The sequence below is a fragment of the Eubalaena glacialis genome, chromosome 1, assembly GCF_028564815.1.
Source record: "Eubalaena glacialis isolate mEubGla1 chromosome 1, mEubGla1.1.hap2.+ XY, whole genome shotgun sequence".
NCBI lineage: Eukaryota > Metazoa > Chordata > Mammalia > Artiodactyla > Balaenidae > Eubalaena > Eubalaena glacialis.
The window spans coordinates 24,378,912-24,405,937 of record NC_083716.1 but is presented as its reverse complement, the minus strand read 5'-3'; the positions used below and the strand labels follow the sequence as shown (position 1 = coordinate 24,405,937).

Below are 27,026 nucleotides of genomic sequence, written 5' to 3'. Positions count from 1 at the left end.
GAGACCATGGTATTTGGTTGGCCAAAAAGTTCGTTCAGGTTTTCTATCTGTTATGGAAAAACCCGAACGAACTTTTTGGCCAACCCAATATATCACGACCTCTATCTAAGGACAGCTGTAATTATGGGAGGGAGTGAGGTGGCTGGAAAGTAAATTAGAAAATTGTCCTGAAGACGTAAACCTTTTCTATTTCCTTTAACTGAATACTGATAATTTTGTGTTTCCCTCTTTGCAGTTGTTAAAAAGCTCACAACTGATTTTTGTGTCAATTTTAGCAGTTTCCCTGCATTAAGCTTTATGCTATCCTTCTTCCTTTCTCCTATACCACTGGTCATTTTTGATGACTTGGCACCTTTCTTGTATTTTTTTATATTTTTGCTTGATAATTGCCTTTTTAAAAAAAATTATTGGATGCCATCTCAAATACATTTCTGCAATCAGTGTGGGTCTTTAATTTTTTTTTTTTTTTTTGGAGGGTATGAGTTTTGAAAATTGAAGTGGGGATCAGGAAAGGCTTTATGGAAAAGGTAAGATTTGCACTGCAGTGTTGAATATCTACCTCTGAAGCAAGGAAAGAGCAAGGATTTTTCATTCTGTTCATTGAAATAAAGCTGCTTCAGAAGACTTTTGTAAGAGCAGAAAACCCTCAGACCAATAGTAGCTTCCCCTCCATTGTTTAAACCCACAGATTTGTATCTGAGCAAGATATTAGGGCATCAGGGTAGGTTGTTTTCTTCCTACCCTGGCTAGAAGTCTGCCAAAGAATGGTTTTGGGAAAAGCTATAGCACACCCGGTCTTGGGTCCAGCCCAGCCTTTGTGGGTGACATCCCTGTGGAGAGCTGGACACCGAGGATTATGCTGCCACTGAAAGAGTCTTGCCATCTTTCCATAGTTTGACTTTTAAAGGGGAGACTTGCAAAAGCAGATTATTCACTTCTATGCCTACAATTTGAATAGCTAAATAACAGCAGGATGGGCATAAGGGGCTTTGGTGGGTTTGGTTTTTCATAATTTTATGGGATTTACCACTTAAATTTTCTAACTTTCAAAGTATTGATATCTTACATTTTGTTTTAGTGCTACCGGAGATAGAACTCTAAGGGAGAAAAAGACAAAACCTCGCAGAAAAGGAGACCAGTCTATCCCCTCACTCTTTCCTACCCTTTTGTGCCCGATGTTTTTCTTGGTGGCTCTTACATTGGCTCTTAGGGAATTTGTCTCAGATGCTAACAAAAATGGAAGAGGGTGGGGCTCTAGGACCCTTAGCCCTCCTTAAAAGTGTAATTCTGCTTTTGTTTGCTCTGTATATCAGCGTTCTTAATACTTTTATTTGACAAAAGGAATCTGCTGCTAAGAAAGGTTTGAAAACCACTGACATTTTTATAGCACTGCTGACTGCATAGGTCAAAGTCAGGCTTTTGTGTGTGTGGACAGCTGAACCACTAGGAATTTGGGTGACATCCAGGCTTATATCCTCTCTCTGCATATTTATAAATGAGGTGCATGTATTTAAGTCATAATTATTTACCCACAGTGACTCATTATGTACAAACGTATACGCATTTGAGAGTGCAGTTTAAATAACCAAAAACCTAGCTAAGCTCTTCATAATGCACTTCCCATGATATTAATTTTGCATAAAATATTCACCCTCTCCCATTTGTTCCTCTAAAGGAAAGCTTCCCAGGCCCAGTCATAATTTCCTTTTTCTGGGCATGATGTTATTATTTTTTATCCTGTATCTTGTGTGGTAGGAGGGTCCATAGACTTATTCATGCAGCTCCTATAATTTAGAAAGATCCCAAAGGTTCTGCCTCACCTTTTACTTTTTCACTGACAAAGAAGTAAAGGTAGCCATCTTGATGGTTTTGCTTAGGGAACCTAGTGTTTGATCTCCTGCTATTGGGGATGCTGAGCTGGAGATGTACAGAAAACTGTGAAATGTGTTTATCTGTCAATGCCTTTTCTGTGCAGGAGGCCCAGGGCCTGGGGTTTTGTAGTAAAGTCAAAAGGAGCTGATCCTTCCCAGAAGAGCCCTTGTTTTAATGGGAGAGTGTCTGCCTGAAATGCCTCCGTTCCGCATGGGTAAAAGAGAAATCGGCTTTCCTCTGTAGGGGCAAAGGGAGAGAGAGATAAGTTGGTTTCTGTGTTCTGAGTCAAGATGGTTGGAAATCTTGTCTTTTCTCCTTATGGAGTAGCTTTTCTAGTGATTATCCTGGAGAATAGGTAGGTCAGCAGTGGTTAGCAGTAAAATCCCTTCAGTGATATGATTCATACCCTGGCTATTAGGGAGTGTGTTGAAGAAATAGGAGCAGAGCCCTAATAAGTTATCACAAGAGATTTGTATGTCTTTACTGAGCTACATGAAGCCCGGTCCTTTCCTCTCTTCTGGCACAGGAGGTGGCCTTTAATGTGATATGGATTCAGTTTCACTGTGCATGCAATTGAATTAAAAAAAAAAAAAAAAGCAAGTATGATACTGACCTATCTTCAGATATCTAAAGTATAAGAGAAAAAACAGATCCATAATTAAGATCCAAATAAAGTACTCTGGAGGGGTGGACAAAGCAGAAAATTTGAAGGAGGGAAGGCCATCCCAACCCTGCCAGATCCTTCTCCATATCCACAAGGAGACCAGTAACAGTGCAGAACCATCTGCTACGTAATGCCACTTTTGACCCCTGGTGAAGTTGTGTAGAGAAGCCCCTTCTATAGCAAGGAAATCTGAGGGTGGAGCAATGCCATACATAAGAGTGGTTCTCAGATGATTCCATTAGTACAGTGAAACCAGTGGGTAGTTTGGATACAAGTTGCTGTTCGTTTTTAAGAGTTGTGTGTATAAACATAGAAAAATAGCACCATTGTACTATTTTTGTGTGTTGGGAGATGTTCTAGAAGTATTAGCAATTAGCAAGTACAAGTAGCCAATTAACAGATATTTGTTGAGCCACTAGAAATACTCCGGGTGCAACGGAGCATGTTAGAGATGGAAGACGTTGTCCCTGCTCTGAAGCAGTTTATGATTCGAGTAGCTAGTGGTCTGATGTGGGGAAAAGAACCCTGAACTCAGAGACCTGGGTTGTAATTAGGAATCTGCCACCTGCCAGCCAGGGAACACTGGGCAAGTCACTTGGATTCTTAATTTCCTGATCTTTGTAGAATGGAATCATGCTACTTGCTCTGCCTAAATTGGAAGGTTGTTGTGAGGATCAAGGGAGATACTACTAATGGCTTTGGAACGCTTTGAAACTACTAATGGCTTTGGAATGCTTTGAAACTACTAATGGCTTTGGAATGCTTTGAAAGCTAGGCGCCCTATAAAATGCAAGAATCAAGAGACTAATCCACGTGCAAAAATCAGCCTCACTGTATTTTGTGTATGCACCTTCTCTTTGAAGGGTTTTTATAAGCCTATCACATAAAAGATTACTAAATCTTTCCCCCAAATTCATTCTTTAATTATTCATGGCTTCAAGTCATTTATCGACATATGTGCATAATAAAATCGTCCCACATGTCTTCCATAGTGTTGGTTATCAAAGAAACCAACTTTTAATGATACATATATCTGTGTATAGATAACTGTAGATATCTTTCAAGACTCTTGAGTGCCTTCTTGTAGCATCTTGGTCCCCAGATCACCTGGGTTTTGATACTTTAAGAGCCCATTTTACACACCTACATGAGAGGTAGAAGAGCCTCGATGATGTGGCTACTGTATCCCTAATAAATTGTTATCTTTCTGAAAGAAAAAAAGCCCTGAGGCAGAAATTGAGTGTAATTATTCGAAGAAAAACTATTTGGCAATATTTTAAATGATGTTAATTTGGCCTTAATGGGAGAGATTTTGAATGTTAAATAAATAGCAATTTCATCATTAGGGGCACATTTACAACACAGGAGTTTAAAGAAAAATGAAAGCGTTTCAGAGATGATCTTCAAAAGAAATCCAATAAAAACATCTTCAGGTGAATATCCTTGAAGCGCTTTCAAAATCTTAAGTGTTTTTAACAGGCAGCACTAATGGAAGGTCTTTATTTATTTTTTTAAATTTTTATTGGAGTATAGTTGATTTATAAGTTGTGTTAGTTTCAGGTGTACAGCAAAGTGAATCAGCTATACATATACATATATCCACTCCTTTTTAGATTCTTTTCCCATATAGGCCATTACAGAATACTGAGAAGAGTTCCCTTTGCTGTACAGCAGGTTTTATTAGTTATGTATTTTATATATAGTAGTGTGTATATGTCAATCCCAGTCTCCCAAGTTATCCCTCTCCCTCCTTATCCCCTGGTAACCATAGATTTGTTTTCTACATTCGTGGCTCTACTTCTGTTTTGTAAATAAGTTCATTTGTACCCTTGTTTTTAGATTCCACATATAAGCGATATCATATGATATTTGTCTTTCAGTGTCTGACTTCACTCAGTATGATGATCTCTAGGTCTATCCATGTTACTGCAAATGGCATTATTTTGTTCTTTGTTATGGCTGAGTAATAGTCCATTGTATATATGTACCACATCTTCTTTATCCATTCCTCTGTTGATGGACATTTAGGTTGCTTCCATGTCCTGACTATTGTAGATAAACACTAATTATTAGAGAAATACAAATCAAAACTACAATGAGGTATCACCTCACACTGGTCAGAATGGCCATCATCAAAAATGTACAAATGATAAATGCTGGAGAGGGTGTGGCTAAAAGGGAACCCTCCTACACTGTTGGTGGGACTATAAATTGGTATAGCCACTATGGAGAACAGTATGGAGGTTCCTTAAAAAACTAAAAATAGAGCTACCATATGATCTGGCAATCCCACTGCTGGGCATATATCTGCAGAAAACCATAATTTGAAAAGATACATGCACCCCAATATTCATGGGAGGTATTTAAATAGCATGTAGCTGGGCTGTGTCTCTATACCTATAATGATTTTAGTGGCTTGATGTAAAAGTTGTTAGTATTTGAAATACTTCCATGAATAAACACAAAATAGTGATCTGATCGTGAAGTAATAATATTTAATTGACCTTTGTGTTGAACATCTGTGTCCCATTTCCCGTGCTTCTGGCTCACATTTGCTCAGCAACTAGCTGTGCACAGCGGTGGCCTGATATCACCTCACCTCGCTGCTCTGTGGACCTCTTGCTTTTTGTTCTAGGGCTGACTTCTCCCCCAAGTGGGAGGCTCACGATAGACCCCTCAGTCATTCCGGTGCAGATGCGTACCTTGAATTTCAAGGGTGTTGAGATCCTCTGGGACAATTTGAGCAATAGGGGTCATGGGCCAGTGGATAAGGACTCCTCTCTTCCTGAGTCAGGAGGGCAATGCTGAGCCTCATCCTCTGAGTCTTCATAGGGTCCCCAGTAGAACTGAGCCCCAGTTGCTTATAATAATGACCAGTTCAGTAATGCACCTTGGGATGGCTTTCCCTTCCGCCTTGTTTCCTGCTTCCTAGTTCCACCACTCCTGTTCCCTAGGAACATTGCTCAAAAATAAACAAACAAGACCCAAACAACCCCTCCGAAAAAATAAACTACCTGCCCAAAAGCCCTTGTCTCAGGCCTTAATTCTGGGGGGAACCCAACTCAAGACAAATTGGAAAGACTCTCTCTTTGAGTCCCTGCTATGCATCCAGGATTGTAGATAGGGTGGACTGTACAAGACAAATAGAAAGAATCACTCGCATCCCCATATAAAATTCCTCAATCCAAACACCCATTCCCATGCCTTCTACCTTTTCAGGGAACTGGCTTTATTGCTTATCCTTCTGTCCCCTCTGTCTTTAGCTTACTCATCCCTCTTTCCGACTTTCCATCAGTGTTTAAATATTTTAAAATATCTACCATCCTTAAATTAAAACAAAACAACAAAGCTTTCTTTGAACCCCATACTCCTCTCTAGAAATGACCCATCTTTCATTCACGACCAAATTTCTTGAGCGCACTCTACCTTCATTATCCCATTTTCTCATTTCCTTCTCTCTTTAACCCACTTGAGACTGACTTCTGCCTCTGCCACTTCCTTGAAATTACCAAATTTGCCAAGTTCATCAAAGATATCTTTGAATGGTATCTCGACAACACCACTCAATAATGATATTAGTGGACTCGTCTGCAGCTTTGGAATCTCCTGACTGCTCCTTCCTCCTTGAAGCAGCCTCTCTCCTTTGCTTCTTTGATAATGAGCAGGCCAGCTCCTCTCCCTACCTCTTCAGTCTCTTCTTCTTCCGCTTCTACAGAGGTACCTCTTCCTCTGCCCACCTTTTAAGTATTTTCTCTGAGAATTTAAAATATTTTCTCAGAGCCCTCACTGGATTCCTTTTCTCTGCTCACGTCCTGCCCTCTCGCTGATCAATCCCTCCTGTCTGTTCCTACAGCAGAACATCAGTTACAAACCAGATGCTGATGATTCCCCAGTGTCTCCTGCTGAGACAGAGTGACTCCTGGGAGGGGCTCTGTATTTACAGGATGCCCATCAATCCTTTCAGCATGGCGATCTCTTCACTCTATTCAAAGCTTTGCTGTGTCTATGTCTAATAAATGATTCCTGTTTGCTTCTTCCCAAGAGATCTGCTGAGGCTCCATGGAAGTTATAATGCTTGTTGCTTACTAGGCCAAAATAGCAAGGAGTGTTTTCCCTTAATCTCAGAGAATTGTTGTGTAATTAGCTACGTATTGGAACCTAAGTATTTGCCTTTCTGGTAGTATGGATGGGTATGTCTGGTTTAGGGGTGCCAGTTTTTTGGTTTTTTGTTTTTTTCATTTTGTGTATCACCTCTGAGTAATTGGTAATAGCTGCATAGAAGACTGTGTTATCATGGTTCAGTAGGAAAGACTGCTTTTGTTAATTAAGTGTCTCCATGGGCATGGTGGGCAGTAGTGGCATGTCTACTGTGCAGTGCATCTTACAGGAAGAGTGGCACTCATAGTGTTTCATTATCCAGGGGCCTCATATTGTTAGATGCAGCCTGGGCTTTTTGGTCTGGAAGGTGGGTATGCTTTCCAGGGACCACAAACGTTTCTGTATTCAGCTTAAAGGCATGAGATCAGCCACACAACTTTCAAATCTCTTCCGCTCTTTGGAAATCTGCAAGTTCCTATTTCCAAAGCAGTGATTCTTCAGAATGTTCTTTCCACCTAGCCACCCCACCAATTTTTACCCACCAGTCAGCAAATTGGAAGAATTGTTGTCTTTGTTGGAAAAGGACCTCACATTTATTTAGTGTCAAATTTATACCTGGCATGTGTGTATTTTACTATTTTTTTTATTCTACTTTATCTTCATAGGATCTCAGTGTGGTACACAGCATCATCTTTATTTTGCAAAGGGGGAAACTGAATTTCAGGAAATTTTAGAGAATCACCCTTTGTTGTATAGCTCAATAAATGTCAGCATGAGGAGGATCTGACCTCAGGGCTGCCTGGGTTCATGAAGGATGAGAAAAGAAGACAGTGATCCATTTCTCATTCATTTCCCCAAGCTGAAGATCTTCACATCAGCACTGAAGAGCTGGTGTTCCCAGAACTTTTCCAGATGACTATAAAAGTGAAATAGGCAGATGCTCTCCCTGTCTTGGTAGATAGTCGGGGCAAGAAAGCCTCATTCCACTCCTTGCTCAGTGAACTTTTTGTCAGGATCTGTTTCAATTTTGTTTCAGATCAGAAACTTTCTGAGTCATTAACCAAAGAAAGGCTTAAAGGAATTCAGTACAATGTGATCATGCCCACACCTCTGAGAGTTGTCCCTCAGATACACTTAGAGGATTATTCAAACACTCATCACTAAGGTGCCAAGGGGGGTGAGTGGCAGCATGGCTGAGCATCGTTACCATCCCCAGCTCCACTCTTTTCGAGTCTTCCGCACTTGCCTTGTACCTCTCTGTGCTTGATCCAATTTCCATGATGTATTTCGGAGCATGGCATCTCTTGTGTCCCATTCCCGGATGCAGAAGAGCTGTTGCATCACGACCCGATCAGGTCTCGCTGTTATCATTCTCTTCCAGGTTCCAGCAAGTCCCCAACACCCACTGTGCTAAGTGCAGCTCCCAGGAGGATCCCTTTTCTGGGGCCTTCTATTAAAGATAATTGTATTGTTGTAAAAACAACAGTGCTGATAATGAAGGCAGTTGGGCTGTTGACTGAGAAGCAGACTATTAAAAGTCCGGTTCTCTCCCCATTACCATTCTAACTAGAATATACATTTTAGAGGTTCAGCTTTTAAAAATTTTACTCGTTCTTCCTTTAACTGCATCACTAGCTAATGGGGTAAACAGACATTTTGGATTTCTGCAAGAAGCTTTTGAGACTAGGATTCTGAAAGCCCTCATGGTCAGCCAGAATAAGGTCTTCTTGGAGTTTAATAGTGGCAGAGCCAGTGGCTAATCAATCAACTTGATTTGATTGAACACCTACTATATACCCTGGGCTATCTGAGACAGAATTGTTGATTGGTTGATTCATTCATTCAACAATCATTTATTGAGCACTTAATATGCTCCTATTACTGTTCTTAATGAAAGGGATATAATGGTAGACAATACTGACAAAGTGGCTGTCCTCATTTTTTGTTCAGTTTAGATGTAGAGGTAGGACTGGATGACCTGACAAGTCTCCATGAGTGATGCTCAAAGCACCTAAGGTATGCGAGGCTCCTTTCCAGAGCGAGGGAGACCCATGAGGCATGATATGATCAGGGACATTTCCTGGAGAAGGCAGGGCTCAAGCCAGTTCCCAAAGAAGGGAATTAACTTGAGGAGTCCAACTTCAGGACCAGCCAGTGCTCCAAAGAAGAGAGACCTTTAATGGCAGGAGACAGTGTCCATGGTATGGAGTAGGCAGATGGGGGAGGGGTGGCAAGTATTCCTACCTTTAAGCCTGGTATCACCGTAACTCACTCTGTGACCTTGGGCAATTAACTTTCCTCCCTGGAACTCAGTTTTCTTATCACAAAAGGAAAGGGTGGCATCCAAGTAGAGCTTTCAAACTCTTTGTTGTTGTTACTGCTCTTAACAGTGGGAACCACTTTTCAGACAGCGTTGTTCAAGGAATTCCAATATGTAAAACAGATGCAGGTGGAATGGATCTAGTTTAAGAAGGGTGAGGGACTGTATCAGCTCCCGCACCCACCCAGCCTCCTCTTCACCTTTTTATGGACACTCTCAAAGCATTGCTGTAGAATTCTAGAATAGAATCCAGTTTGGAAGGCAGTGGGCTGTATGACTCCAGAAATTCCCTTCTCATGCTAAAATTCCATAAGTCTGCTCACTCTATGGGGCAGTGCATTGAGTCAGACATGTAGAGGGGACTGTTATTTGGAAGTATTTCCCAACTCATTTCTCCAATGTCAGAATTAAAAAAAAAAAAAAAAAAAGATATTTGGGATGTAGCTAATTGCTCAAGAGAGTTGCTGAATCATTCTTCCCTTATTTCCTTTCACATCCATTTACTGAGGGCTCAAGATGGAGATAATGCAATAGATCAAAAATTAAAAAGTAAAAACTAAAAGTTCCTGCCATGGGAGGGTTTATAGTCTAGTGAGAGAGAGAAAGAGATAATACATAAGCTAAGCAATAAAGAAGAAAAATAATTGCATACTGTGAGAAATCTATGCAGAAATAAGCATAACTGAAAGAGCCAATAATAGCAAGGAGGGGACTTCATTCATTCATTGATTCCATCAGTCCCTCAAGTTTTTCTGGAGTTACTACTATTCACAAAGCATAGGGCCCCACTTTGGAGATTTTATAGTGAACCCAATACAGACTCAGTCCTCTTCTCATGGGAGCTTATGATTTAGATGGATTCTCATCTCTGATAGTTATTGGGAGGCAAAAATAAAATAATATAAAAGCATAAATTAAGATAAAATTGTGTGTGTGTGTGTGTGTGTATAATATACCCAGATTTTGCTTTTGAGCCTGGGACATGTGAAGTTTTTTCATGACAGGCAGATTCATGCACCCTCTTCCTAAACTGGGAGTCAGAAGGTCTGAACAGAAATCAATTCCTGCAATTTGTTTTTAACTTCTTTCTCCTTAGCCGGGATTGATTTTTGTCTTTGTGATCAATGGCAAAGAGAATAGCTCCATGGCCCGAGCAGCTGTTCAAGTGCTTGGTCTGGTTAGCCCCACATCCAACAAACAGAACTTTAGAAGCTGATTACGAAAGGAATAAGATGAAGATGCTTAAGGGATGGGCCTGATTACCCCTGCCTTCCTGGTGAAAAAATGCCTGCAGGTGTGGGATAAGGCAGAGGGACACCCTGCCGTCCCCAGTGGGTAGAACAGAGCATGGTGACGCTGGGAAGGAGGGAAGCATTGGGATTAGCTTCCTGTTTGCCAACCTGACTCTCTCCTTCCCTGACTCCCTTCCCTTTAAGCTCTTTCTTTTTCTTCCTCCTCCTATTTCATCCTTCCTACATTCGGAACTGCAAGCAAAACATCTGTTGCAAAAAAAAAAAGAAAGAAATTGATTGGTTCTTCTCTCTCTATGTTTCTTGGACTTTAAAATTGTCTGATTCTTTAATCGCCATTCTCTCCTCCTCCTCCCTTGTTTTCTTCTAATCCAGATTGTGTGTAATGGGAGCATGAAATTAGACACTGCCCCTGTCTCCCTCTAGCCTTGGAACTCCTCGAGGCCGGGCAAGATCGCTTCTACTTTCTCCTCTGAAAAATGTTTTCGGAAGGAATGCACACCTTGTGATAGTGTGTGGTGGTGATTCCACTGAATGCAATTAGGGTGGAGAGGGGGCCATACCCAAGACCTTCTGTCTGGTTCTCCAGAATAAATGCTTGCCGTTTTACTGCCTGCCCCAGGTGGCGACCGCCTCCAGATTGCAGTATGGAAAAATCATCCAAGGGCTCTTAATACGATTGTGTTAATTATTTCAGGGCGCTGTGTAACTGCTTCTTAGGTGTTCTTTGTGTATGTGGGAGGTAAGGCGTAGAAGTAGTGGCTTTCTTACTTCCTCTGAAATATCTGATATGAGTCCTTATGAAGTGGATTGAACATACCTCTTCTGTGTAAGAAACAGAAGTTTCTCAGCATTTTCTTGGTTAAAGAGTTGTTCTCAGCCTTCCTCCACAATTTTCACCGCCTAGCTAATTTTCTGTCTTATTGAATAATCCGTAGTTCTTGGAGAATCAGTTATACATAAAGAATCAGCTGACATTTGTTGAGTGGCTAGTATGAGCTAGGCATATTATTAATGCATTTAATTGTTATGATAGCCTATGAGGTAAGTCCAACTCTTACCACCATTTCACAGAAGAGGCACAGAGCGGTGAAGTCATTTTCCAAAGATCACACAGCCAGTAAAGAGTGGAGCAGAAATTTGACCTAGGCAGCCTGACACCAGAGCTTTCTTTCTCAATCTCTGCTCTTGTTCTTCTCTTTAAATGAGAAAGCGTCATGACTTAAACTTTCTTATTTGCCTGAGTCAAACTGGGTCAAGAACTGTATAAGGGGCAGTGAGTGGAAAGCTTAACACAAAGTTAAGTGCTTACAACATGTTTGTGGAGTCATTGAATGACCACAAAAGAAACTGGCCGCATAGAATCTTAGGAGACAGGAGTTGAAGAAGACATTCACGCTGAGGAGACTAGGACCCAGCAAGTGAAGGGATGAGGAACACAGGGATGTGACATTTTTCAGTCCCTACTTTGTGTCAGGTGCACATTGGGCCTTATGATATGAGGGTGCTTATCAGTTTTTAGATGAAACTGAGGTGTAGGAGCAGTTAAGTGCTTTTCCTACAGAGTTGTAATTGCCAGTAGGGGTGGGCGGGGGTTGGGATCCATGTCTGGGTTTCTGTTCTGATGTTCTTTTTAAATTTTCACAGCAAAGAACTAAGTCAGTAACCCCAAAAGGTACAGAAAGATAAAATCCCTCATAACCCAGCTGTAACTCTTGGATGTTTTCTTGAAGCGAAACCACGTTCCTGATGTGAACCACCTCTGCAGAGATAAACAAACAAATAAAATTTTAATAAGATTATTGAGCAGTATAGTATTGCATTTTTATTGAAAATGTCAAGTGAAAATGAAGCATAGTGTCTATGTCAGATACTGAATGGCAAAGACTCTTAATAAAACCTACACACGCCCACTATTTCTTGCCCTTCCCCCAAAGTGCCTCTTCTGGAACCAAGAAACCCCCAGTGATCCACTAGCTTGGATCTCCCATCCTGCTACCTTTCCATCTCTGCTGGGGATCTTTTTCTTCTTTCAAGCTCCATCCCCACCTTTTCTCTCCACATCTCCCTTTGGTGTGTAGGATAGTTCAGCCGTGACCTGGTTTCTCCAGTCTTCCATCCTCAAATCCATCATCCCATTTGGCAAAGAGGATGTCCTTCAGTATGAGAATCCCCTCTCCTCCTAAGGCAGTGGGAGTGTAAATAACACCTGTTTATACACTACTTATTACCAGGTGTGTGTGCAGTTATGTGAGTGTGTGTGTGGAGTTAGGCAAACGTGAGCTGAAACCCCAGTCCAACCCTTTGCCAGCTGTGTCACTCTGCCATCTCCGTGTCTCAGTCGTCTCATCTATAAAATGAGGTAGGATGAGTGTGGACTTCACAGTGCCAAGCACTGATTTTACTGTAGTCTAGAAAGATCATAAGTTGTGTAAACTATTGTGGTTCCGGGGTGGGGCGTTTCTCTGTTTTATAGCTCTTAGCCTTTGCCCTGCTCAGAGTACCATAGCATTGGCATTCATTTTGTATTGTCATTTGTACATCTTACATGTTTGGCTTGTTTTTACAAGGAAATGGTGAACTCCATGAGGTCACAGCCCCATGACTCCTGTGATACCTGACACAGCCTGGGCACAAAAGTGCTGAATAAGTATTTGCTGATGGATTGATATATGTAACACATAGTAGAATTGGGGCCAGACATCTCTCATCCCTAATGAGATGTCTAAACATGATTAATGTTCAAGGGACGATGTGAATTCGGCCAGACCTTTAATTAATATGTGGATTCGGCAGTGGGTGGGGAAGAACATCTTGTAATGTGCTTCTTTGTTTCCCACAGGAAAGCATGACCTGGTTTTCCATGTTGTGGTGTTGCCAACCACTCAAAGGAGTATTTGATGTAAAATCACAACCCACTTGTAAAAATCCATGCAATTATCTCCACTTTGTGTTTTTCTGATCTTGACTTAGTGAACACAGACCGAAGCAATTTGAAAAGAGCCTTGGGCTTCAAGTCAGAAGTTCTGAGGTTGGCTTTGAGCCTTACCTTTTAGTAGCAAGGTGACATAATGTGGCCTGTCTGGGCCTCCGGCCCCTGAATCCTAACATGGGAATGTAATTAGACCTCCTTTGCATGCTTGTGCTCCAACCAAATGAGATTCAGTCCAATAATGAAAACTAATGGCATGAAGTAGAATACAAATATGAGTTATGACATGGGTGCCAGGTACTAAGAGATGGTTAAATGGGAACAGGACACATTGTCTACCCTCGAAGATAATACAGTACCAGAGACCTAAGATGTACCCTCTTCCAGTAATTCAGGACAGCAGCTGATAAGTGCAACGAGAGAGCTACAAGCAAAGGGCCCTGAGAATCAGAGGATGAAAAGCTGAATTTCCAGCTGGGAAATTGGGATGGGGGAGGACTCTTTAAGGAGGTAGCTTTTGATGTAAGCTGGTGTGAAATTCGTTAATGCTGGGATTTGTGTCAGGATGAATCCCTCCAGGTAACTGGTCTTAAACTAGCTATTCTTTGGAAAGGCTCTGCAGTAGACACTTTCGATTTTTTCAGGGTTGCAAAGTGTAGTGGACATTGTCAAAATTTAAAGACCCAAGTTCAAATCCAGGCTCTGCTACTTTGGAGCTGAGTGACCTTATCCATGTCAATGAACTCATCAGTAAAGTGGGGCTGCATAGTATCTCTCCTCCAAGGTCATTGTGCATGAGGGCAGACAGTGCATACAAAGTGGTGAGCACAGAGTTTGACTCTCCAACAGTGACACTTCTGCTGTTGGAGGATAGGACAGGCATGACACAGAGAGTACAATGGGGAAGCTCCAAAAAGTAGCAGAGTAGCAGTTGGCATTTTACAAATATTCATGGCTCTCTTGGGGAGGTGACAGTGTTTTCTGAGAAACAGCTTGACAGATGGTTTAAATCCGTCCACTGCTGTCCCAAAATGAGGCATGCAAATCCCATGTTGGCAAAGTTTTCCTGTTATATCTAGCAGCCCAGGTATCTCCAAGTCTGTCTGGAAATCCCATGTCCCAAAGAAGCATCCCTGCTTCTCTAGAAAATGAATGGCTTTGTTTTCCTTGCCCTTTTAGGATCTTTAAAATATCTTGCACATATCAATAAAATTAGTCATTCTCAAAGCAGCTATGTGCACCTGCCATTCATCCCATGTGGCTGAAGACACATCTGATCTATAGCTCTGCCCATCCATTTTTTGCTTTTCTTCTCATATTCTGTATTGCCTCTAACCTTTCAGTCTGTAGATAGCTATAGCCCTACAGACTATATACAGCTACTGACCCAATGGCAAATGTCAGTGCCCCAAACAATCAATAGAGTGGGCATATGTGGATCATCAGCTTGATTTCTGTACTAAGGCTGCTATAAAAGCCATAGACTGAGTGGTTTATAAAAGCAGAAGCTTATTTCTCACAGGTTTGGAGCCTGGCAAGCCCCAGATTAAGGCACTGGAAGATTTGGTATCTGGTAAGGGTCCACTTCCTGGTTCATAGACGACTATCTTGTTGCCATGTCCTTACATGTTAGAAAAAGAGAGAGCTCTCTGGGGTCTCTTTTATAAGAACCATAGTCTCTCCCAAAAGCCCCACCTCCAAATACCATCATATTGGGGATTACGTTTCAACATACAGATTTTGGGGGGGGGGACACAAACATTCATTCTACAGCAATTTGTCAGTGAGAATACTTCTAAAATCTTTGGGTTCCTGGGTACATATACAGGTCAATCATAACACCCTACTCATTGTATTTGTAAAACAATTTATAGTTAACATGAAAGCATTTTATTATCTTATCGCATTTACTTTTCTGTAAGAGAAGGATAATTATTATTTGTTCCGTTTTCATAGAAAAATAACCTTGGAACTCCAAGAGACTAGTTACCATGCCTAAAATTGCATGTCTGATACATGATCAAGCTGAAACTAGAATCACTGATGTTACAGATACTGGGATCTTTTACCTTTCTTCCTTCTTCTCCTTTCCCACTCTTTAGTTTTTGTTTTCTGAAATTCTGGGATGTTATAGAAAAGACAGAGCCTGGCTTGGGAAGATTTCAGCCAATTAATTGACCTCATAATGTCTACCTGTATAAAGGAAATAGGCTATGTGATATCTGAAAGAGAAAAACTTACATAAGTGTAGGAAGGCTATATAAGCTTGACTCCTTGCAATATCTTTTCTAGCCCTTTCTCAGTTTGTCTTTTACAAAACCATATTAAACTCACAGTGCACAAGAAACAGGGACATTTGTGAAAGAGGAAGCAGGGGAGGTGTTTTGATAGTAAGTTTTAACATTTGTCTTTAAGGTTTCCATGGGTAGTGTTTCCTTTTTCTGTGAAGCTCTGACATCCTGATCTAGAACTCAACATAGACTGTCTCTGTTTTAGCTTTTTAGCTGTCTCTGTTATTATATTAACTGGGAGTATTCGAACGCTCCCAAATTTTATACTCCAGGATGACAATTCAAATCCATATCAGTTCTTTTTTTATTGCTGCACTTATTATCTTTGCCTTTTTATCCCCCAACAAAACTAGGAGAGGAAAGACAATGAACTTCCATTTTGCAGGGTCAAGTGGGCATCCCAAGAGCTTCTTCCCTTCCTTTTAAATCATAAAAGCTAAAACATGAAGATAAGACTTGCAGCTGCTTAATGGTCAAATCTCTGGCACAAAACACGTTGACTTTGTGGTCTCCATAGGTGGTCTTCTCTACAAAGTCATCCTTGCTGAGGGCAACAAGAAGAATTTCAGTGTTCTATCCCTGGTCGATTCTGACCAGGTAGCCCATGTAGCAACCCTGACACTTCCTGAACAGCCTCCAGTTTACATATAAACTGTTGCCATGGTCAGTCACCCTAAGTCCTCTAAGATATTAGACTGATACAGGCATCTGTGCCTCTAGTTCAGCAGGGACAGGTAATATGCATTGAGTACTTAGGATGTGTCAGGTATAGGGCTAAAACTCTTTACATGCCATGGTAGATTCATTCCTCATGATAACATGTCATTAGGTAGCATTAATGTCTCCATTTTCCAGAAGAAACAATTAGGAAGGCTAAATTACCTGTTCAAGGTCACCAAACCAGCAAATGGCAGAAGCAGGATTCAAACACAAGTCTGGGATCCCAACCAATGTGCTATAATGCTTAAAAATCAGAAGAAGAGTCTTCTTTGAAAATATGTAATTGAGAACTTATCAAGCCCAGCTCCTTTATTATATTTGAAAAAACAGTCTCAGAGAGTCAGGCCTACTGATTCTTCTTGTTTGTGTGGTCTAGATCTAGACATGGTCTTTGTCCCATGCTTTTCTAACTCACCACCTTTTCTCTACCTTACTAGCATTCCCCAGAGGCAGTGAAGGCCCCAAGAAGTCTCTTGGCAGGACTGGTGAAAGTGGCAGTTGATTTGTCAGTATTTTTTGGCCAGTAGTGCGCTGGCAACCTCAGTACACGTCTTCCCTCCAACACTGGCCCTACAAGCACACGCGTGCACACACACACACACACACACACACACATCCCTCATACAAAGAGAGAGAGAGCAATATTGGCTTCACATCAACTATCTTATCCCAAATCTATTCTTGGTAAAGCTATTTTGGGGCTATGTTAGGGGCCCAATAAAAAATTTTATGGGCAAATCTGTTTCAAAGAGGTTCAGCCTCAGCAGGAGTGTTGTGTTAGGCATTAGACCCACTCTTTCTAGAAACAGGCAGATAAAACTGCACATTGCATTAATATCCCAGAGCCTCTAGGACATAAAACGAGCAAACACCAGTTTGACAAACACTAAATTCAACATCAAACAGTCCAGCAGAGGAGATGGCTTGCTGATAGGTGTCTTGTTCTAAATGCTGAACACAGGTTTGATTCAGACACATAGTGTAGTGCCTTAGCAGAGCGCTTTCAGAAAATGAACTCAAGATGACAGAGGCGACATAACCTGCCATGTAGAAGCCATCCTGACACTTAAAGCTGCATCCTAATGAGACCCATGGCTATTTATTGACTCTTATGGCCCGGTAGTCAGAAGCCTGTTTCTTTGTTCTTAAAGAAGAAATATGATCTTTAAAGGATTTATGTAGGTGGAGAGGAAGAGAAAGGCCTAACAACGTCAAGACTTATTTTAAATAATCTGAATAGAATTAATGAGCAAAGAAATTGGAAAAGTTAATTGGGCATAATAACACTCAGCTGTTCCCTCTCATTTTTTAAGGAGGAGGAGACAATGCAAGGGCTGCGTGAGAAATAACTAACGTATGCCTATAAAGATGGTCATTTCTCTTGGCTTGGACAGATTCTTCACATCGTACTGGACCCAGCAAGGTCCTCTAGCTGGAAAAGCTTCTAAATGTCACTTCCTATGAGGGCAGCAGCTCTCGTGTAAGCTGAATTTATTTCCATTATAGTCCCTCTTATTCACCAATTTCAATAGCAGCACTGTTCACTCCTGTGCAACAATAGAGCATTGATTTCTCAGGGCTGGGAAATTGACATGAACCCTACCAGAGAAAGATCTGCCTTGTTGGTGGGCATCTTATCCAGGAACTTGGGAACTGAATGACCTGGGTTCCATTCCCTTCCATAGAGAGGTTTGGAAACCTCACATAGTCTGAGGGACCAGCATAAACTTTGCAGTCGGATAAACTTGAGTTCAAATTCCAGCTCCACCATTTACTTGCTGTGTGTCTTTGAGTATGTTGTATAAGTTCCCTATGCCTCAATTTCTCCTCTGACCATAAAACAGAAAGCTGGTACATACAGAAGAATAGTGCTTGGTATTTAATAAATGCTCAAAAAACATTATATTATCAATACTTTTACCTTGTAGGGTACTAATAATAGTTTTAACAATAATAACAGTAATAATTATTGTGGATATTGAATAGTATTGTGGATACTCAGCACTCATCACATGATAGATATTCGAAAATATTAGTTTCTGCTTCTCTTCTCAGATTACCTATGCCCACTTATGAATTCTAGAGACATTACAAGTTTTCTTCTATCTATGGAAGAAGCAGGCTCAATATGACTCAAGGCCCTCTGGTTCCATTTTGGGGGGCAAATTTCTCTCTCTCCTACGGGGCAAGTCATCATCCAGAAGCAAGGAGAAGTGAAAAAAAATATAGGATATGTCAGTTTAGACTTGGTTACGGCAGGCATGGGAACAAGTCAGAAGAGACAGATGTGTTTAACGGCCAATGCATTTGTCCAAAGGAATCATTTTCACTGGCCAGGAGCCCAATTAAACCTGTAAAATGGAAATCCAGAAAATCAGATTAACGAGCCAGTCATTAGTAAGGAAGAGGCCCAGCTAATTCTGTGTTTAGCATGACGGATGGTCCCAGAGCAAATAATTGGATGACATCCATCAAATGTAAAATAAAAGGTGTCACTGAAAGGGAAAGTAGTAATAATCTCTGGGATTTACAGTGCCAGCAGATTTGCTTGTAAGGAAGAGAAAAGTTCATCAAAATAGATTAATAGTCGCTAAACTTTATTTCTTCCTTGTGTGATTGCCAGAGAACCACACAAATAATAGCGGAGAGGCAGCAAAGGCACTAGGCTGGTATCATTCCAGCATTGGGAGTACTCTGCTGCTAAGAGGGAATGCTAGAACTCCTATTTGGAGATAAGTCCCTGTGACCAGCAGGGACTGGGCAGGGATGGAGTTCTTCTCTACGGCCACCGTGTAGTCACTAAACAATGGAGAAAATCAAATTCAGAGGCTCTCTGGTTAAGCAAATGAATCACAATTCATTGTTCAGTCAGTAAGTTTTGACTTCCTGCCCTATGCCTGCCGTTTTGGAGATGTGCTCATTCCTACTTAAATTTTTAAGCATAGGCTGGAGCTGTACACTGGCTGGGACAATGAAAGGCTGTATGATGTTGGGCAAATTAGTGACCTCTCTCAGCCTCAATATCCTGACCTGTAGAGCATATGTATATACATATCCTCTACATGTCAGGAATATATATATCTATATATATATGTATATGTGTATATATAAGTGCAAATGAACTATGGTTTAGAAACTGCTTACTGTAGCATCTTCCACCTAATAAGTTTTCTCACTGCATGGTAATTACTATTCCTCTTGTTTTTATTACCTCACTTCTTTTCTAAGAAGACATCATTTTTAAGATGCAGTGTCAATGTCATGACAGATTCTCTGGGAATATGAAGAAACACAAACGTATACACACAAGTCAATTACAGAGATTTAAAAAACTTTTTTTAAAGATGTTGGAATTAAGGAAATGTTACAATTGTTGACATGAGTAAGATGAATAGAGGATTTGTCTCAGTCAAGGGAGGAGGAGAACAGATTTAGAGCCAATCTTTACTAGGTTCATATTTGTCTTATCTTGGGCAAGTCATTCCATATTTTATAGACTCTGCAGGGTTGTCAGTGGGATTAAACTAGATAAATTATGTCAGGGAGGTTCTGGAGCATGGTAGATGAACCCAATTGTTGACAGTTTTATCATTATTTTTATCATCATGCATCCCCTAATCGCCTCCCGTGAGACCAGCATTACTTAGTAATCAAGAAGTTACACCCTTATAATAAGACATGGAGGGATCATTATAGGTATATGTACACCACAAGAGTAAATGTTGAAAGTGCTATAGAAATGGAAATAACAAAATTCAGGAGATGAGAGGAGGGAGAAGTTATAATGAATTGGTGGCATCCACAACCCTTCCATGAACTCCAGGGCCTTACACTGAGGTTTGAAGTATCAGCTGGATTTCTGCAGTACAGAGAGTGGACAGCCAGGACAGAGGCAGAGCTGCGGGAGCCAGCTTGATGTCGCTGGGGGATGCTATGGCATCAGAGGTACTGGGGAACCTCTGGGCTCCTTGGGCTTCGTGCAGCCCTTTAATATTTTAGATTATTCCATGGTAGTTCTGAAGTGTAATTCCATCTTCATGCTTTATTTAAGCAGAAACTCTCCCAGGTTGTGTGTGTGAGCTTCTGTGTGTGTGTGTGTGTGTGTGTGTGTGTGTGAAAGAGAGAGAGAGGGAGAATCTGTGCTTGCACAGGGCCATACAGGCATGGCTGGGCTGAGTTCCAGAGTCAGGTCAGCGGGACCCTATCAAGGGGACCACTCTGTTCTCCTTTGGCCCTTGGTAAGTTAGAAACCCCAAGGGGCCCTGCCTTGCTCTGTGGTGCTGATAAGAAGCCTGGTGGTGCTGTCATCTTGTTCCCTGTGGAGGTGACCGGGTCTTCGGGGGAAATGCTTCTTTTAATTGCTGACCTCTGGCCAACATTAGTAACGGGATTCTGACACTGGTCTAATTCACTAAGGGTGAGGTTGGTGAAATTCAAGATGTTCTGTGGAGAACTGATTTTCAAGCACATGATAGGTGACCAGAGGATATATTTGGGGGTTTTAAAAACTTTATCGCTGGGTAAAGGGTCTTCTTGGGTGGGGGTGATGCAAATGATTTAGAACTATGTCAGAGGTGGTGGTCATACAACATTGTGAAGGTTCTAAATGCCACCGAATTGTACACTTTAAAATGGTTAATTTGATGTTGTATGAATTTTGCCTTAATTTTAAAAAGACTTTGTTATCACTGTAAACACAAAACTCAGGGCAGTAGCTACATCTCAGAGGGAGGCAGGGGTCAGGACAGGTGAGGAGCACAGAGGCATAGAGGTGCATGTCAGTTGGCACTGAAGTTCTTGTTCTGTGCTGCTCCAAGTGTGGCCCCCAGACCAGCAGCATCAGCATCATCTAGAACTTATTAGCAAAGACAATTCTTGGACCTCATCCCAGACTGATTGAATCAGAGGCTCTGTGGGTGGGGCCCAGCAGTCTGAGTTTTAACAAGCTTTCTGGGCGATTCTGATGCATGCTGAAGTTTAAAAACTACTGATCTAGTTCTTGGGTTTGCAGGTACATTTACATGTGTTGGCTTTAATAATTAAAAATAAAACCAAATTAAAGAAGCAAATAAATAGGATCATGCCAGGACTAATGGTGACTATGCTTAGAACCAAGGGTTATATTTTAATCTGATTCTATGTAGTTGAGATGTATTTAAAAAAGAAAAACAAAAGACTTCTCAGCAACTCATTGGTCTTAATCTGTCAACACCCCACCTGTAAGCCAACACGGAACAATATAGATTCAGAACAGATGTCTTATAAAAAAAAAAAAAAAAAAGTCTTGGAATACAAGATAAGAATGATTCTCATTAGAAAATAGAGATGTAAGGATAGCAGTGACCATCAGGGGGAAACCAGTCTCTCCTCTTGGTTCACAGCCTAAGACTTTGCACCAAGTTTTTTCCAAGGTTCTGCCTTCATGCTGACTTGAACATCTGTTCTACCTGGCAGCTTGTGGTGCCTGCTTTGTGGGCTTGCAATCTGCACAGGTCAAAGGAGAGCCATGGGAAATGCCACCTCTTGTGAGTGAGGAGCGATGGGTGGCTTTCAGTAGAGATGTTATACCCCTCCTGCTCCCAGCAGCCGCTGTGGATGGGCACTAGGGTTGGACCAGGGTCAGGGGACTGGCCTGTCTTCAGCAGGAGCCTGGGATTCCAGCGATTGCTTCCTCAGCACAGCAGCCTGCTTGCGACTGTCCTCCTGTTATTTTCTCTGAGCCGGCTATGTTGTCTTCTCCTGTGAATATTAATTTCCCCTGAGTTAGGATAATTGGGCCAAGAGCAGCCATCTGCAGAGCTATGCCATGTTGGTGAGACTTTCCAGCAAGCCCAGGCCAGGGGACCATCTCTTGGAGTGGTTTCCAGGTTCCTCCAAGAATCCATCTGTTGCCAGGTGAGGTTTCAGATGTTGACTCCCCCTGCCATGAGCTAGTAGAACTGAGACTCAGACCTAAGATTTCTGACTTTCAAATCCAGAGTTCTTTCTCTGACTTTTGATGCCTTTAATTAACTAGCACATGGAAAGAATCAGTAAATATCTGCTCAGTGCGTGGATTTGTAAATAGGAAGGAAAAAAATTGTGCTCAGAGAGGAAGTGAAATTAATTTCAAAGTAATAAGGCTTTGAGCAATAGTAATTGTTCAGATACAAAACAAATTTTCTTTGACAATCATGTCATCATTGCAGTGGATTAAAAGCTGTTGAAAAAAAAAAGAATATATAGATCATGGGTACAGCAGACATCAGTAGCTTCTCTGTTTTCAGTTGAAAATATTTATTAAGTGTGTATGTATTCAGAGCACCGTGACAAAGTACAGAGCCCCTGCTCTCACAGACATTGCCAGCCACAGGGAAAGACTGTTGGAATTGCTCACTTATTGTCTAAGTGCTGTGTCACAGGAGCAACTCAGGGCACTGTGGAGTTGGAGGATCAAAGCCAACAGGGAGTATTCCCTAAAAGGTTGTCACAAACCTACTGTGGCTGTTGATGGAGAGGCTACTGCTTTCCACCTTGTGCCGTGATCTGTAGCCCCATCTGACCTTTTGTGTTTTCCCCACGATACAGGTAACAACTGGTGGAAGAGCCAGCTACTACGTATCTTACCGAAGAGAAGCCTTCACTCAGATAAAGCTGCCCAAGTACTCGCTGCCCAAGGTACGCACCTCCTGCTCCCCTGGGTCCTGCCAGATAAAGCGGTGGGGAGAGGCTGCCCTGTTGGGCTGCAGAAGGTTTGATCCCTGCCTGGGAGACAGCTGGCATTCAGCCTGACTTACCACTGCGGGGTTTAGCCTCTGCTGATGTCACTGAATCTGGGTTCTGTGTTCCCCTCTCAGCAGGGTACACAGGCAAGAGTTTTGATTTCCTATGATTCAAACATCCGATATAATCTTGGGTCATTTCCCAGGACTGGTAATGAAAGGAACACTAGCTTTGCAAGCTCTCCTGAGGGCCCCTCCCTTTCACAAGGGCCTTATTGACAAGTAGAGGGCCAGGCTTAGAATGGCCCAGGCAGAAGCCATAGGTAGATAGATAGATAGATAGATAGATAGATAGATAGATAGATAGATAGATAGATAGATAGATATTAGCTAGGTAGATAGATAGATAGTTAGATAGATATATAGATAGGTAGATAGATAGATAGATACATAGATATATAGATAGGTAGATAGATAGATAGATAGATAGATAGATAGATAGATAGATAGATAGATAGATAGATAGATGTGGACAGGTTAGTCTCATGGCTTTCTTGCGTCTCTCTACCTTTTAATGCTAAATATAAATGCACTGCCTGTGCTTCCTCTCCCTTCTGCCACTATGAGTAATTAAAAAGGAATAATTTACTATAACATTAATATCAAATCATGGCATTTTAACTCCTGTATTGGAAAATCATAAAACTTACTCTGTGGACCTCATCCCCTGTGAACAATGGCTTCTGGGAGGAGACAGATCTTAGAACCTCGGTGTGAACGTGGGAGGGCTTTAGTTGCATCACCTATTAAGGCTGCAAAGAAGCAAAGTCTCAGGTTGGACATGTTATCAAATGTAATGTTACAAAGACTTGGATCTCTAAGTTGGTACTAGGAAACAGATCATGAAAGGCGAAATGAGTACAGAGGTAGAAGGGATTATGGGATAAGAAGGTGGATAACCATCTACCCCTGGTTGCTTTTATACATTCACCTATTCATATAAGCATGCACATATGCATTCATTCATTTGTTCCTTCGTTTATTCACCCATCGATCTATTCTTTCTTCCATTTAAGTTTTTACTCTGTGCCAGGCACTGAACTAAGCTCGGTGGTTAGAGTGGTAAATAAGATACAAACGTTCCCTGCCTTAATGGAGCTTGTATTCTGGTAGAGGAGAGATACTGAACAAGCAACTGTGGGTGTAGGGAGTATTATAGGTACAGAAGTTCAAGGGCCATTGTGACATGATAGTTGGAGCTCACCAAATATGGGTAGTGAAGACAAGTTTCCTAAAGAAAGTGATGCTTAAGATGATTCAAGACAGATAAGGAGTTAACCCTTCAAGCAAGTGTTCGGGAAGCTGGTAGAAAATACATATACTGGCCCGATTTTAAGAGAGAATGGTTCATTTAACAAACTGGAAAACCATATTGAGAGACTGGGTTGCACAGAGAGAGGTAGAGAGGCTGACGAGGTTCGCAGGGACCATGGGAAGTAGCCTCGGGGGCCGTGGGCATTAATTTCTCATTTTCTCTAATGTCTCTGTGATTGGCTTTATAGGCCCATTGTCTAGGACTATGGTTGCAGGATGTACCCATCAGATATTCTAAACCCAAGCAGGAAAGAGGCATCCCTGCCTGCAGAAGATGAGGAAGCGGAAGTTCACGATCATGTTCTTTCTAAAGGAGAATGACCCTTAGCAGCAGCCTGGTGATTTCCATGTATTGGTCCAGGAAAAGAGTTTCAGGAACTTTCCAAACCACATTCTCCATGTAGGGCCTATTTTGCCTCTTGTATGTATGCCTGTTTTATGTATTTTTAAATTTCTCAGAAAAGCAAACAGTTTGCTCCCCTGGGCAATGTGGCTGCAGGTGGGGATAAATGAAGCCTGGCATCAATCACAACCCTAGAACACTCCATCAGTGATTAGCAACCCCATGGCAATTTACTGTGGTAGACTACCATCCGTGCAGCCCCTTTGATAGAACTTCATGCAGAACAGCTTCTCATTAACATGAGGGCTGTTGTGAAGATAGCTGGATGGTTATCGATCCCCTTCATTCGTTGGCATTGGCCGGGTTTTCATAGCCTGGGCCGAGGAGGTGAGGACAGAGTGGGTGGAGGGAGATTGGTTCTTTCCATTGTTTAAAAATGGAAATGGCTTTTAAGCAAGTTGTTGCTGTTCCACGTTGTGGTGCAGTTGCGGCTGGGCATCTTGCTTAGAAACAGAAACAGAGCAGATCTGCCCATCATCATGGCCCTCCCACCTCTACTCCCAGCTGACTGTTCAGAATACACTCCCCTGGGGCACTCCATGGCTTCCGAGTGTTTTGCAGGGAAGGAGATGAAGTCCATTAATAAAGAGTGACATTATTAAGAGCAGCAGCCTTGCGCTGAGTCCTCAATAACCCAGCCCCTGGGCATTGGGCTGGCGCTGAGTCTCAGGCCGATGGCCGTGTAAAGCACGCACCTGCGGAGGGCTTGGAGACAGATGACAGAAGCCATGGCAGCCTCGGGAAAAGAAGATGGAGCTCAAGAGCAGAAACCCAGGGCTTTCATTCCAGCTCTGCCTGCTGCTCATCTGTGAGCCCAGGTCTTCTCATCTGTAGAATGGGCATCATAATACCATTCCATCTGGCAAAGTTGTAAGGATGCAGCAAATGGCTCGTTGCTGGTAAAGTGTAAAGCGCTGGGCAAGTCTAAGCAGCGATTGTGTTCCAGGGGAAATACTGCTGACGCTCTTAACCTGTTGGGCGAGTTCCTCGTGGGGTCGTGTCCCAGGCTGCTCTTGGTCTCAGAGTTGCCTGCCTCACTGGACCCCTCTGAGTCTGATAGACCTCTTCTTGCCTCTTAGATTCTGGACTTGTTCTTAACTCGCTACTCTGTCATTTCTGCAAGAGAAAAAATTGTTTCGTGTTGGTTGGTTTGTTTCTGTACGGAACTCAGTTTGGCGGTAACAATGTTGAGCTTGACTTGAGCCCCAAGCTCCTGGGAACAGCAACATTTAAGAAATCCCCCCACCCTTTTGTGTTCCTGGATATGGCTTACTGCGAAGAACCCCCCTTCTCTTAAATGTGCCCCGTATTTACCTCTGGCAAGACCAGGTTCCTGTTCTTTGTCTCATAAATGATTCGCTGAACTGTTTGTCCCCACTGACCAATCTGGACAAAATGCCTGCTAATTTGACTGGACCAGACTTAAGTCTGGCTTTTCTCCTTACGAGAATCGCTTGACCCTAAGGAAAACAATTTCCTGTTTAACTACTCACCCCACTCCCCGCAGTTCATGTTAGCCTTGCTTTACTTCTCCCAATACGAGTAATTCTTTTCTGCCTTCACTCTGAGGTGCTTGCAGATACTTTGATCAGAGTGTTCTCCCTATTCCAATGGTCTTTTCCAATCAACTCTCTCCTTACCTGAGGCTGGGTTTGTTTTTGACAGTAGAATACAGTTAATCCCACTTTGAATAATGAAAGAGAACAGGGGGAAATATGTTTTAGATAATTTATTATAATGATAATGACAATGATGTTAACCTTTCCTTAATTTCCTTAGGAAAATTGTCCTTAACTTTTTTTTTTTTAAACATCTTTATTGAAGTATAATTGCTTTACAATGGTGTGTTACTTTCTGCTTTATAACAAGTGAATCAGTTATACATATACATATGTTCCCATATCTCTTCCCTCTTGCATCTCCCTCCCTCCCACCCTCCCTATCCCACCCCTCTAGGTGGTCACAAAGCACCGAGCTGATCTCCCTGTGCTATGCGGCTGCTTCCCACTAGCTATCTATTTTACATTTGGTAGTGTATATATGTCCATGACACTCTCTCACCCTGTCACATCTCACCCCTCCCCCTCCCCATATCCTCAAGTCCATTCTCTAGTAGGTCTGTGTCTTTATTCCTGTCTTGCCACTAGGTTCTTCATGACCTTTTTTTCCCCCCTTAGATTCCATATATATGTGTTAGCATACTGTATTTCTTTTTCTCTGTCTGACTTACTTCACTCTGTATGACAGACTCTAACTCCATCCACCTCATTACAAATACCTCCATTTCATTTCTTTTTATGGCTGAGTAATATTCCATTGTATATATGTGCCACATCTTCTTTATCCATTCATCCGATGATGGACACCTAGGTTGCTTCCATGTCCTGGCTATTGTAAACAG

General features: G+C 41.9%; 1 protein-coding gene across 1 annotated transcript in view; it reads left to right on the top strand.

The window, feature by feature from the left end:
* SORCS3 (sortilin related VPS10 domain containing receptor 3) overlaps window positions 1-27,026 on the top strand; it is a 596,683-nt gene that overhangs the window by 457,965 nt on the left and 111,692 nt on the right. Inside the window, exon 8 of the mRNA XM_061193540.1 lies at window positions 22,715-22,804. Coding sequence (XP_061049523.1) covers window positions 22,715-22,804 — 90 coding nt within the window. The remainder of the gene's footprint in view (window positions 1-22,714; window positions 22,805-27,026) is intronic.